Source organism: Bactrocera neohumeralis, unplaced genomic scaffold (genome assembly GCF_024586455.1).
Source record: "Bactrocera neohumeralis isolate Rockhampton unplaced genomic scaffold, APGP_CSIRO_Bneo_wtdbg2-racon-allhic-juicebox.fasta_v2 ctg5027, whole genome shotgun sequence".
NCBI lineage: Eukaryota > Metazoa > Arthropoda > Insecta > Diptera > Tephritidae > Bactrocera > Bactrocera neohumeralis.
This window is the reverse complement of record NW_026091999.1, coordinates 1-15,208: the sequence shown is the minus strand read 5'-3', so window position 1 is coordinate 15,208 and position 15,208 is coordinate 1. Positions and strand designations below refer to the sequence as shown.

The following is a 15,208-nucleotide window of genomic DNA, read 5'->3' as shown; positions in this document are numbered from 1 at the left end:
AAGTCCGACCCGAAAATTTTTTTAAAAAAAGGGATACCTCAGCTCAAATACCGTATTTGTGTAAAGTCTTATTCCGCTATCATCATTGGTTCCTAATGTATATATTCTACAGAAAGGCATCAGATGGAATTCAAAATAGCGTGGTTGTGAACCGATTTCACCCATATTTCTTACATGTCATCAGGATGTTAAGAAAATATTATATACCGAATTTCATTGAAATCGGTCGAGTAGTTCCTGAGATATGGTTTTTGGTCCATAAGTGGGCGACGCCGCGCCCATTTTCAATTTTTCAAAAAAGCCTGGGTGCAGCTTCTTTCTGCCATTTCTTCCGTAAAATTTAGTGTTTCTGACGTTTTTGTTAGTCGGTTAACGCACTTTTAGTGATTTTCAACATAACCTTTGTATGGGAGGTGGGCGTGGTTATTATCCGATTTCTTCCATTTTTAAACTGTATATGGAAATGCCTGAAGAAAATGACTCTATAGAGTTTGGTTGACATAGCTATATTAGTTTCCGAGATATGTACAAAAAACTTAGTAGGGGGCGGGGCCACGCCCACCTTTCCAAAAAAAATTACGTCCAAATATGCCTCTCCCTAATGCGATCCTTTGTGCCAAATTTCATTTTAATATCTTTATTTATGGCTTAGTTATGACACTTTATAGGTTTTCGGTTTCCGCCATTTTATGGGCGTGGCAGTGGGCCGATTTCGCCCATCTTCGAACGTAACTTTCTTATGGAGCCATGAAAGACGTGTTCCAAGTTTCATCATGATATCTCAATTTTTAGTCAAGTTACAGCTTGCACGGACGGACGGACGGACGGACGGACCAAGTTTCCGTATGCTGTGGAATCATTGGTCCATATTTATTCAAAAAATGATGCCGATAGAATGTAACTGTCAATGATGACCGTTATCGTGCCATGGTAACGAACTTTTGTTTTTGCTCTAAATGCACTATTTCCCACACATTCCTACCAATCAGCGGTTTTAAGAGAACACTTCCGGTAAGCATATTTAGGACCAGTCGATTAGCCACAAAAATCGTGCAGTGTCACACCGTTCGATTTTTCCTGTTGGTTATGTAAAATCTAAAGTATATGCGGACAATCTTGCTAGTGTCATTCGCTAGTTACCAGTCGAAATGCTTGAACAATTCCCGAAAGTGGACTCAACAGATGAGCCATCTTAGACGTAATTGCGTAATCAAAAATAAATTCCGAAGTGCTCTTTTCATATATAATAACACTGTGGAACATTTTGGGATTATTTTCTGGGGTGAGGGAAATTCCAAGTCAGGGTGATGGTACTAGATCAATATAGTAAAACCCTCAAAAGGTTTGACGTTCGTATGTGTCAGTTTTTTTATGATCTTTTAAAAATTTTTCCTTATCTGATGTTTTTCGCTTAGTTTGTAACATTTTGGCAAAAACGTAGTTTAACATAACTCACGAACCACTTGTCCGATTTTGATGAAACAAATTTAGAAAAATTAAATTACAATTTCTATTTGTTTTTATTTGTTTTTTATTCAAAAAAGTGTCATTTATCGCCTTTTTTTATAAATTTTCTAATAACTCCAGACTTCTGGCCATAAACTATAAAGTAAACATTTTTATAATTTTTTTATTTTTATTTTATTTATTTATTTTTATTTATTTTAATAAATATTGCCTAGACTTTTTCGATGGTGGTTGTTCGGGACTAGTGGCATCGCATTCATCGCTATCATCAGTTTCTGAACCACACATAATGTCAATAATGTGACTCCACTGTTAGCCCTTCTGCATCTCCTGAAAATTCTTTATCATCAAGATCATCCCTGTCTTGCCACTGGCGCTGTTGTACTGGCAATGAAAGAGATCACCCTTTAGGACAACCTAACCAAAAACAGTCAAATTAAAATGGCTAATTATAGGTAACCGGTTTAGTTGAGAACACCATGATTTTTATTGTCTTGAGATAATCCAATAATAGAGTTTAATGCATAGGTGAGTTCTAAAATGAAATCTATTCAAAAGCGCGTTTTTGTGAAAACCAAGTGTTTCAACTTGAGTTTAAGTTCAGTAGGATAAGTGAAATCAAATACTGTCCTTGTTATGAGTCTTCATTTTTATTACTGCGGAGAAATGCTTTATTAGACCATATCAAGTAATCCCTGCACAATAAACTCACGTTACTGCAAAAACAAGGCTGTATGTCCATAATCTTCGAAAAAATGTGTTCAGGGCACGCAAATATTTTTTAATGTTAAACAAAGTGTTTGTAAGTGAAAAATCTAAGTGGAGCAAGATCAATATACCCTTGAATGAATAGTTCAGGATTAGTTCAAAATAAGGTACACTGAATGCAAAGAAATGAAAAAATACCATACTCTATTGAAAGTAGGAAAATTTCACCGACGGAACAGTGTTTAAGATTTAATTTGAATGCATAAAGTTGCCAGGATGGAATATTACTTACAAAAATGCTAATTGAGTTATCAAATATGGCTGTAAAGACGCTCTCTTTGCTTTTAATGCAATTCTTAGTTTTGGGTACTATCAATTTCATGGAAAAAGTCGCATGAATTATCCTGAAAAATAAATTTGGAAAGACTTAACACAGCCGTCTTAATACAGGCCAATCAATCGTTTTACCTTGTCTTTTGAGGGTCATTTCCTCCATATAATGCCAGGTACAATTCCGGGTTTCGTGCGATAAATAGCACGACTGAGCAAGTCAGCCCATTACTAATGAAATAAGAAAGCATTTGAGCACAGAGGGGATCTGTTCGGCTATACTTCTGGATGTGGCTCAGACGTTTGATAAGGTGTGGCAAAGAAGGCCTTTGTATAAAAATTAAAAACAATCTACCATTATAATTGTAGAAAACATTGGAGTCTTATTTAATAATAAATAATCTATAGTTGGGTAGGAGACTTCATATCTGCTGAACGACGATATGAATTGGTGTACCACAAGGCAGTGTTTAAGATTTTATTAATTTTTAGGCTTTTAAAAAACATAGTCCAATAAAAGGAAGAGATATTGAAAAAAGTTGCGAAATATCTTCCAAAATTTCAACACAAAACCGTCAAATTTCTATAAATGTTAACTATTAGAAATAATATTTGATAGACTGCAGATAGTGGAATTGGAAATCGGGGCATGGATATGGGCTTTAAAGATTCACTAAGTCTTGAGTGATTTGTCATTTTGTGAAACTGCGATATTGATTCCTTCTCCTGCTCCCATCCCTAGCTGGAAGTGTTTAGAGCGAAAGGCTGTTCTAAAAGTAAATCTCAAATTGGCAGGTGCCTAGAAAATTTTTTTATTTTTTTGAATTATTTTATCACAAAAGTTTTAAAATATTGAGAAAAAAGCTCTTGATTGACCGCATATGAGACTCTGAACCCACTTTCGTACATATATTAAACAATCACATTTTACATAAACGCAGCTTAATTTGCTTTATGTTTCGATAGTTGTCGTAGCTATTCAACAAAGCAATCAAGAAATTGCAAAAATACTAAAAATTTATTAAAAAATAAAAGTTAATAGCGCACACACATATAAAACTAAGAGCAATGACAGTAAAATGTGAACGCTACTGTAGTGCACACTGCGCCCAAAAGCGCTAAATGCATCAAAATGGGCAATAAACAGCTACTAGTATGTACTTATATGTATAAGTTAAGCTGCAATGGCCACCCACGTAACAGATCTGTTCTCTGATGCATTTTTAGTATCATGAGTATAACACTTAACAGCATCGCCAACACTTGCAGAGCAAGAGCGCATTGATTGCTGGGAGAGTGATCACTCTACTGACAATGAAGAGTTGACAAAAGTTATTTAATTCGAATGTCAATAATAATAGCTGAATGAACTACAATCGTGGAAAGAGAGAAGCGGTAATTTTATACGTTTCAATTTTCTTCTGATTTGATCTTGGTTGCAAACGGAAGAGACAACATAAGGCTAAAACAAATAAAGTTGAATGTTAATTTAATAAAACAATAAAATAATATAATTTAACTTATACACAATACAGTCGCACCACTGCATATATATGTATACATATGTAAAAGCTAAGCACATATTTTATTTTTAAACTTCCATTGACGCGATTTCATTACAGCTGCGTGGATGTGCATTAACAATCCGTTACAGCTGAATGCAAAGCTATTAACAACCGGTTCGCCTAAATGTATGCTAAACAAATTGAAAATTGTCACTCGTACGCAATTGCCTCTGTGCCTGCCGGGCTTATGCCATGTTTGTTCCATCAATATGCAATTTTTCATTCGTCAATGGGATTACAGCAGCAACAGCAACAACAAATATGGGAATAATATTAACAACAACATTTGTAGCAACAAGGTATGCATGTTGCAGTTGCAAGCAAGTCAAAGCAATGGATGCAAAATACAAATTGAAGCTTGCAGCAACAGCTAGTACAACAAAAAATAAAAAAAAATCGCTTTGCAAACAAACAGGCAAAGCAAAGAGAATCAGCAATAAACATCGAGTTGAAACTAATAAAAAAGTAGCTGTGTGTCTGCGAGAATTTGCGCAAAATAAATAGATTGTCAGACATGCCAATCAGTGTTCGATAACAGTATTTTATGTAGATATGCTTGTGCACAATGCACACACCCATGCTATACCGTTAGCTAGCAGTTTAATTCGAATATCGTTATAACTTCGTCAATTGCTTCGATATTATTATTCTTTCTTGTTCTTTCGAACTAACCAGGGGCAAGAAAATAACAATCGAAAAGTCAAAAGAACGGTATTCATAAAAAAAAGTAGAAAAATAAAAACAAAGATAGAAATAAAAATGAAAAGCAAAAATTCCTCTGACACCGTTGTTTGTCGGGGAATTTATTCCAAAGCGCAAATTTGATTTTTTCACCTGACGAACACATACTCAAATGTACGCATGTTTGGCCTGGTATGACTATTGGCGATTTGATTTGTTTTGTGTAAGAATTTGTTGGCCTTTATATGTATGTGCATATGTAAGGCGTATATGTGCGCGTGTATTTTTGTGTGTTGTGTGTAATTTAGTTATTTATTTGTTAGCTACAGTAAATTGCTCTTCTGTGCTTTTCGGCTGAGTTCATTTTAAATTTTTTATTATTTATTTATAAATTATATAAAATATTTTGAATTTCTTCGTTTCATATTATTTTAGATTTCAGGAGTTAGTTTAACTTTGTATTTTTAGATTGATGTATTTAGTGAAAATTAGTTATATTGTGCCATTATTCCTGTTTTATATAAACGTGCAAAAAATTAAAAATAAGCACGAAATTTTTAAAAATAAATATCTTAATTTTTTTTGATTAGATCGGCTAAATTGGGTAAATTTGGCAAATCTTTTTCTTCTTCTTCTTTATTGCCAAAGACACCGCTTACGCGATTATAGCCGCGTTAACAACAGCGCGCCAGTCGTTCTTCTTTTCGTTGCTTAGCGCCAATGGGAGGTCTTCCAATTCAATCCCACCTGGTACTTTCCAACGAGCGGAGTGTTTTCGTCTTCCTCTTCAAAGCTAGAGTGTTTTCGCCCATTCGGACGACATAACCTAGAGCTGAATTCCATCGAATGAGAAAAGGACCATAAAAACACGTTATATCAACTCATCAGATGTTAACATCGCCCATGCCTCTGCACCATATAGCAGGACAGGAATAATGAGTGACTTATAAAGTTTGATCTTTGTTCATCGAGAGAGGACTTTACTTCTCAATTGCCTACTCAGTCCGAAGTAGCGCCTGTTGTCAAACGCTATTTTGCTTTGGATTTCGAAGCTGAGATTGTTGTTGCTTTAATACTGTTCCAAGATAGGCGAAATTATTTACGACTTCGATTTTATGACTGCCAACATTGACCTGGGAGCCAAGTCACGAGGAGGATGACAAGAGATATTTCGCTTGCCCTCGTTCACTACCAGACCCATTTGCTTTGCTTTCTTTTAAAGTCTGGAGAAAGAGGAACTAACTTCGCGGGTGTTGAGGCGGATGATATCAATATCATCGGCATACGCCAGCAGTTGTACACTCTTATAGAAGATTGTACCTTCTCTATTTAGTTCTGCAGCTCAAACTATTTTCTCCAGAAGCAGATTGAAGAAGTCACACGATAGGGAGTCGCCTTGTTTGAAACATAGTTTAGTATCGAACGGCTCGGAGAGCTTCTTTCCGTTCCTGAATCTGTTGCTCAACGTCAGTTGACACAGCCGTATTAGTCGTGCGGGGATACCAAATTCAGATATTGCGGCTTAAAGGCAGGTCCTTTTCGTGCTTTAAAATAGACGAAGAGGTGGCATGTGTCGATTCACTTTTTTCGAATCTTTTACGGGAATTGGCGTATGGTGAATACTGGTCCGCTGTTGATTTTTCAGAAATTAAAGCCATACTGATATGGTCCAAAGTTAGTTTGTTGACGGTGGGCTTTAATCTTTCAAACAATGCGGTTATATCGAGTTGCTGACGAGTGTTCTCAAAACAGGAGTGAAAAACCGTAAGCTAATATGTCTCAGCAAATAAAAATTGCCAATTTAAAACCCTTTTTATCCTTTACCCCATCATCTTAACTTGCCATTAGCAACATGATGGGGTTAAAACAAATCATATTTTTCTTATGGACAACCGGTCTACTGTGGCTTCGTTATTTCACAACGTTGGCATAAAGATTTCGAAGCTATTTGCCGCCATTTGCATAACGATGCAGAAGCTTAAAAGTCCGACACGACCATTAGCGCCAGTGGAATTTGACGCGCAATTGAGCTCGAACAGCTGCTCGGTTTGGCTCCATTTGGCTTTGCTGTTTACTAATGGCGATGTTGCGGGCACTGCTGCCGCTCCAAGCATCAATTGCAATGCATCGCTGGCAAATTGAGTCCGGATGGCAATTTAATTCCCAGACGTTCAGCGCCGTTGTTCGAAGCAATCGAGGGGAACACATTTAAGTGGAAGACGGAAAAATTTAGTAATATATGAAAACTATTGTAGATACATTTAAAATTTAAATAAGTGCAGTAGAATTAAAACTTTTTTTTTGAGTCAAAATTTGGGTCATCCATTTCGAGGTTCTCTAAGTTATGAAAGAAAAAACACAGAAACTGCAAATTTAATACGGAATGTTATTATCATTGCAAAGAATATTCTGAACCAAAGCGGGGCTGTCCGCATACACTTTAGACTTTAGATATCACCACAGGAGGTAGCCTAACGGTGTGATATCACACGATCTTGGTGGCCAATCGACCAGCTCAAAACGTGAAATTATCTGCTCATCGAGGTGTTCTCTCAATAAATCCATTAATTGATGCGTTTTGTGGCAATCATCAAGATAGAAGTAATAAAATTGGAATGAAAGTAACTTTTGCTTTTCGTTACCGAGCTAACCTCAATCATTAAAGTTTTTAATTATGAGTGCTTTTTGAGAATTTTTCTGAATTGATTGCTTGAAATATATATTTCCTTAAAACTGTTTACTATGTATTTTCATTACATTTCAGTATTTTCAATACTTAACATTAAAGCTTAGGTGTCAAAAAAAGGAGAACAATTAATGAGATAACGAGAAACTGACGATTATTTTTAACAGCTTTTCCCAGAAACCTAGTTTTCGCACGTTAGCTTCTTTTTCGTAGACCAGGTCACGTATAGAAAAAATTAGTTTCACTCAATTGTAAATATTGACTCAAAAAAAAAGTGATATGAGTTTCAGATAGATCTGATAACTAAATATTCATTATAATAACGTTCGGCTATTACTTTAGCACTTCTGCACATAATTTTTTACAGAATAGGCTTTAATTCAATGCATTCTGTAATTAAGATTGGGTGTCAGCTGAATTTAAGCCTTTGTATAAGATTTGCATGGACTTTAAAATACTATTTGAGTAAGTTAAAATGATTTCATTTATTCAGCAGAAGCATTTAATTGAATTTTATAGCTACCATAAAGGCGAAATATTACTATTATTAGTTTTCTACGATTGTAATTTTAGATTTCACCTTTACGTTTGGGTTTTAAGAGGTTATATACAGTTAGCGTTTTCAAAAAATATTTTTTTTTTATTTTATGTTCTTAATGTACATATGTATATTGGAGAACACACACAGAAAATTTCATCGTTCCGTTGAATCTTTTCGAAGTTACACGCAAATTTGTAAAGGCGTTTTAGAGTGCTTGGAAGTACAAGTCCAAACTTTAAAATCGTTTTTCCCAAAATAGTGTTTTCGAAGTCGGTGATGTAAATTACTTGAAAATGGCTAAAGCGATTAGTCTCAAGTTATAACACAAGCTTCTTATATATTATATATTTTTTAGTAATTAAACCGATAAAAATTTTTTGTTTTGTAGAAGCCGTCATTTTGTCAAAGAATTTTATTTTGCTTATTCCTTTGCATAGTTACTAGATTAAACATTACTTAAACAAATTCTGTTCGGTTTTTTAATGTCAAAGGATCCAGTTCAGAGATATAGTGGTTACGGCGAAACGTCTTTTTTGAGAGGAGTTCCTGGATATCAGCTGTAGTTTCTTTCCAAGAAAACAACTTAAAATACAGTCCAAAGATATCTTAATATGCGTTCAAATTTTCGAATCAATAAACTTAAAAATTTCTCAAAAATTTTTGGAAAATTCGTTTTTTTTTCGGTCTTCTATATATAAATATGCATTTTGCCTCGCCGCTATATTATTAGTGTAAGTAATGGGATGTAAGGCAGGTCGCCTCCAAGCTGGTGCATCCTGGGTAACGCTAAATGACCTGCGGCCTTCACGGCCTATTAACTCCCTGGACGACTGTGGCTTTGGACTGGTTTTTGAGAAACTTTTTATTGGATTTGGTAGAACCCTGGGCTGGTGGTGGAGGCATTCTGACACCTGAGTACGATGAGGTGACACTCATCAGAAATGGCTGACAGGCTAATGTCGCAACTGCCCCCGTCCCGTTAAAACCCTGGCAGGCCTCAGAGTACGTTCCCCCCGTCGTCGTTAAGTTGGCGTGGTAGGTGTATGTTGAGATGACTCCCTCTTTGCGCTATTCGGCTCTGAACGTATTGCCTCATAAGGGCGTACGTCAACCCTTGCCTTGGCCTCGTCATCGAGATAACCTTGGGACCATAAAAGGCGACTACCTTTCCGGGGGACGGATAGCGGCTCTGAGTGGGGACCCTTTTTGCATGGACAAGTTTAACTATAATAAAATTGACGGAAGAACGACGAAGGGAGGTGAAGGGCTGTCGAAATCGGCACCTAGATCCAACCCAGGCGGGGATGCTGCTCCTATGGCGACGAAACCGTCGCCGAGAAATGGCAGCAATACGACAAAGACTCCAGTAGGTGTCTCCTCAGGTAGCAGACTGAGGGTAACCGGCGCTAAACCGTCGACAGTAGTAGTAGAAGGGCGGATCCTTCATACGCGGCGGAATCGCCAGCACTAGCAGGGAAACCTCAGCTAGAATTATGAAAGGATCCACAGGGAGTAAGAGCAAGGCAGCTTTAGCTAGAAAGCTAAGTCCGACCGCCGATTGGCGGACAAAATCTTGGAGTGCTACGGTGACAAGCATGCTGGTCAGGTGTCTGAGCAACATGCTGGTACACTTGAGTGGGCCAAGAAAGTGCTGAGCGAGGACGATAGGGTAGAACTGAAAACCAGCCGGACAGAACCGGCGGTCAAGGGGCAGAGGTCTCATGAGGGAGAAACCTCCCTTGTTAAGAAACCGCGGACAGGAAAAGCGCCAACCTTTAGCGAAATCGCTAAAGGCGCTGGGGCCAGAATAATGGGGGTCCTTGATCGCAGTAGAGAGGACGGTGCTATTTCCCATGATGAATGGAAGAGGGTAGCAGTAGCTATCTCATCGGTCTTCCTGAGGGTGGTCAAGGAAAACCCGGGGCCACCCCCGAAATGTGTGAGTGTCGGTTGGCACCAGGGTCTGCATAAGCTAACATGTTGTGCTGACGAAAGATCGGCCATCTTGTACAAGAAGGCAGTCTCTCAGGTGGGGGAGGTTTGGAAGGGAGCCAGACTGGAGGCCGTGGCCAAAGAGGATCTTCCTCTTCGTCCTAGGGCTCGTGTTTGGCTGCCGGCTGAACCTTCCACTCCGAGTGAGATTGAGGAAATCCTCAAATATTGCAATCCCTCACTTCCAGCGCAGGACTGGAAAGTCTTATGGCTGGAGAGGACTGATGAACCGTATCGGCAAGCGCTGATAATGCTAAACACGGAATCCATCCGTCCTCTCAGCAAAACAAAGGGAGCCATAAGCTATGGTTTTGAGATGGTAGTGCTGAAAGTACTTCCATCTGATGCCAGGGCTGATGGCCTCCCAAGCTGCGGTGCCTGCGGTGGAGGTGTCGAAGGTTACTGACGGTCAAACGACCGTGGAAATCGGTGCGACAGAGGGCGCCGACGGTCAAATGACCGTGGAAGTCGATCCGGATCTCTCGGATGTGGCGAGTGTTGGGGGCGGTTCGTCGATTGGCGACTCCGTCTTCAGCCTCGAACGACTGTTTGAGGAGGTTCGGGTCGATCACGACTTGGGCGCTGAAATAGCGCTCCTGGAGGAAAGTCTGAAGGATGAGATTCCTCCAGATTAACCTCTAGCATGCGAAGGCGGCCTCCGCCAATCTATTGCTCCGTCTGGAACAAGACGGAGCTGATGTCGTCCTGATCCAGGAACCGTGGCTGACTGTTAACGGTATATCTGGATTGAGGACAAAGAGCCATAGGCTCCTGTCGGCCAAGGATGCAGGTAGGAACAGAGCCTGTATGCTGGTAAGGAATGAATTAACGGTATTTCTTTTACCTAATTTCAGCAGCGCTGACATTGTGACAGCGAAACTGGAGTGTGACACCGGAGATTTTTGGCTTATCTCCGGACCTTAGCCGAAGCGCATAAAACTGGCACTGGCGTCATCATCGGTTCCGACGCTAACTCGCGGCACCAGATCTGGGGAAGCTCGGATACGAACAGTAGAGGTGAGTCGATTTTTGATTTCATTGTTGGCGAAGATCTTCGCATATGTAATAAAGGAAACTCTCCTACTTTTGTGACCGCAGGCAGAGAGGAGGTTCTCGACCTCACCCTAACCTCACAAGCGATTGCTCCGCTGATCTCGAACTGGAGGGTCCTCTACGATCACTCCTTTTTGGATCACAGGTACATCGAGTTTAGTCTAGTCGGAGAAGGTCCGCCTAGGAAATCTTTTAGAACCCTAGGAACACGGACTGGGAAGGTTACCGCAGGAGGCTTGGGCAAACTTTCCCGCGCGCACCGGGGGTGGACTCGTTGGCCACCACCGATGCGGTGGAGGAGTGGGTTGAAGTCTTCAGCTCGGCGTGCAAGGCTGCGCTGGAGAGGTCTTGTCCACTGAGATCGCCGAAGGGCAAAGAGAAACCTCTATGGTGGACTACGGAGCTCTCAGATATTAGGGCGTTTTGCAGACGGCTTTTCAACAAGGCCCGCAGGAGTGGGTTATCTGATGATTGGGCTTTGTATAAAGTTGGACTTTCAATATACAAGTCCAAGTTAAGGAAGGCTAAGAGGACCTCGTGGAAGCGCTTCTGTGAAAAAGTGGAAGGCTGTCACGAGTTCTCGAGATTCAGGCGTATTCTCGCAAAAACCCCAGTGTCCCTGGGGTATCTCAAAGACGCAAATGGGAAGTGGGCTCTCAGTAGTGAAGAAACACTTCAAATGCTTGTCGACGCTCACTTTCCGAGCAACATGTCCTCTGTTAGGGGATCTATCGAGGTCCCGCATGACGATTGCGCGGCCTTTGTCAGCATCCTGGATGAGCGGCACTTGACGTGGGCGATTAACTCGTTCAAACAATTCAAGTCCCCGGGACCAGACGGCATCATACCAGCGCAGCTGCAACAAGCTGTTAAGGTGTCATGCAGCTGGTTGGCACCTATCTATGCGAACTGCATCAGATTAGGTTACATCCCGGGGGCCTGGAGACGAGTCAAGGTTACGTTCATCCCGAAGGCTGGCAGGGGCTCCCATGTCACGGCCAAGAATTTCAGGCCAATCAGCCTCTCCTCCTTCTTGTTAAAGACTCTGGAGAGACTGATGGACTGGTATATAAGGAAGAGCATTCCGAGAGACTATTTGTCAAGAGCACAACATGCTTATCGCAAAGGCAGGTCAGTTGACACTGCCTTGCATACTATCGTGTCATGGCTCGAAGAAGCCATTGAAGCCAAGGACTTCGCTGTTGGGACCTTCCTGCATATCGAGGGAGTTTTCAACAATGTCCTACCGCAGGCAGTAATAACTGCTCTTGACGGTATTGGGGTTGAATCGAACCTCAATCGAAGTGCGTAGGGTGAGTAGGGAAACACCACAAGGTGGGGTTCTCTTTCCTCTTCTATGGATCCTAGTCGTTAACGAATTGCTCAAAAAACTAGAGGATCGCGGCTGTCGGGTGATTGCCTACGCAGACGATGTAGCACTTATGGTCAAAGGAAAGTTCCTTAGCACCGTGTACGAGTTGACGCAGGGACATCTCAGCGTTGTAACAAGGTGGGCGGCCGGAAGTGGACTCGCCATTAATCCTAACAAAACGGAAATGGTTTTATCCAGCCGAAAATATAAAATCCCGGCGGCACCGTTGCCGCAGATGGGAGGTATTCGCCTGCAACCGGCAGGGGCAGCAAGCTTCTTCACGGATGGGTCAAAGCTTGAGGGGAAGGTTGGTGGAGGGGTCTACTGTCGGGAGCTCTCCATCAACTCCTGTTTCAGACTTCCCGACTACTGTAGTGTATTCCAGGCTGAGGTCGCAGCCATCAAGGTAGCAGCTGATTTGCTGTTACAGAGTGCATCCACCTTCAGACAAGTGACTATTCACTCAGATAGTAGAGCGGCTATATTAGCCTTGAACTCATTCGAAGTGCGTTCAGGGTTAGTCGAAGAATGTCTAACGTCGTTATCTCTAGCAGCTAGATGTTTCGTGATTAGACTGGTGTGGGTGCAGGGCCATAGCGGAATTGGGGGCAATTGCAAAGCTGATGAGTTAGCAAGGAAAGGCACCCTAGAATCATTATCGGTAGAATGGAAACGGATCGGTGCTCCTGTCTCTTCTTGTGGTCTACTACTAGATAGCTGGGCCGCGCGGATGCTCGTCCAACGCTGGGCCAGCACCGGAAATTGTGCGGTTGCAAAAGCCTTCTGGCCCAGTATAGATCGCAGGAGATCAAATGATCTCTTAGTCCTCAGTAAGGCTAACATCTCATTGTTAGTGGGTCTTTTAACAGGCCACTGTCCTATTGGCTTACATGCGGTAAGAATGGGTATCTGTTTAGAGGAAGATGCGGTAGAAACAAGCCAGCACTTCCTGCTTGACTGTCCCGCTTTTGGGAGGTCAAGACTCAGACACTTGGGGGCGCATACCTTTGGACACCCCACCGAACTGGCGGTGGCGTTTCTGTGTAACTTTATATTGGCTACAAAGCGCTTCGGCAATCTGTAAGCCCGAATACGGGAGTTTTTCATTTAATGGCATCACAAAGGACTAATTTGTTAGTCTACGTGGGATCATCGATCAGCCATATTTACCTAACCTACCTAACCTAATGGCGAAGCATTTTATCTCTGCCATTTTCCAAGCACTCACCCAGCCAAGTGCGGCAAGCAATAAGCGCTTTCGACCCACGATGGCGCCTACTTAAGCATGCCTCCGTATGTATGTATATATGAGAGTGTATGAGTAAGCATTTTTTGCTGCGTTGGCGCACGTGCGCTGTATCTCCTTAATTAACAATTAATTACTTATGACATTTGCTTTGCGCGTGAGCGAATATTTTTTCAATGCCGCCGTGCCTTAGCACCGTATGTGCGGCTCTAGATATACTTTAATTTAGTTTTGTGTGAGAGTGTGTGTGAACTAATTGAAAGCGCATATGCGTTTACTAGAGTAAGTAGAAGATTGAAAAGCACGTTGATTAAAAGAGACCAAGTACTGGTTAACGGAATAGTTGCCCGGGTTGTAGGCTTGACTACTGGTTAATGATTGGAGAGGGCCAAAAATAGTTGATAGAGCTGGTACGATTCTTTAGTAGAAATTTTCGATTCCAACGGACTTGCTTAAGTTGGTTATGAAATAGCTAACAAGGTCATATGTCTTCCTCGCAGACCTTACGGGATTACGGCAAAGCTGCAATCGAGTTGTGGACCTAGATCGGCTAACTTACTTATTTAAAAATCGTATTTAAAAAATAGTTTGTTCTAGAGAAATGTTAGATTATACTGACTGCTTCTCATGGCACATATAGCTTAGATTAGGATAGGTTAAACTGATAGGCCTATAAGCCACGCATAGACGAAAATTGGTCCTTTTCGATATCAGATGAAGTTCAGTTGCTAGGTCCAAGAGTAATAGTCATCTTTTAGGATGCGATCAATATCTATCTATCGATACCTCCTGGAGTTTATTATACCGTGGTGACCCCTGATGTTTACAGCGTAGTCTCGCCAACGCAGCACCAATGCACAAGAGATGCTTCATTGTTTCCCTGTTGTCCTCCTCTAGACATTTTCTGCCGTCTACTCGTTCTGTCCGTCCCATTTTGCGGGCATGTGTCGCCATCAGACAGTGAGCTGTCAGTAATCACATTATGTTCCTACAGCCTCTTCATTCGAGTACCAAAAGGAATTTTCTTTCTCCTTCCGAGTTCTACCGCTGACTTTCGCAATTTTGTCCCCAGGTAGCTTTTTTCATCGGATTTTGATTTTCTTTACTCTGCTTCTGTCGTCGTAAAAGCAATGCATGGGTTTCCCAATGTTGATCACGTTTTCGGATGTTAGCCGTACACCATTCTTGGCAATCTCGTCCACTATTTCTTTGCCATCGATGCCTTTGTGGCCTAAAACCCAGCAGAGCGGAAGTTGCTTGCTTTTGGCTACACTTACCACTGCTGCCGTGTTTCCCTAGGCACTTCAGGCCGATATGCGATACGAGCTTACTGCCTTGATTGCTGCTTGGCTGTCTACGTAGATGTAGACTGTGGAATTCCCCGCAGGTGCATTAAAGGCTCGCTCCGCTACTTTCGCAATAGCGAAGAAATATACCGCAGTGGTCCGGCAACTTAAAGAACTGGCTTTATCTAACTCTGGACAGCATATTTCCGCACAAACTCCATCGTTCATTTTCGAGCCATCCAAATGTTCAGAGTGTTGCTCGTACCTAGCATATAGCACCT

At 41.3% G+C, this 15,208-nt stretch overlaps 1 protein-coding gene across 1 annotated transcript; it reads left to right on the top strand.

Annotated features, from left to right (window-relative positions):
• The first annotated feature begins 9,788 nt into the window (after window positions 1-9,788).
• Window positions 9,789-10,605, top strand: LOC126767275 (uncharacterized). The gene is made up of 2 exons (XM_050484839.1): window positions 9,789-10,359; window positions 10,409-10,605. Exons 1-2 carry the CDS (start codon window positions 9,789-9,791, stop codon window positions 10,603-10,605), a joined length of 768 nt encoding a protein of 255 aa, XP_050340796.1.
• Window positions 10,606-15,208: the final 4,603 nt, after the last annotated feature.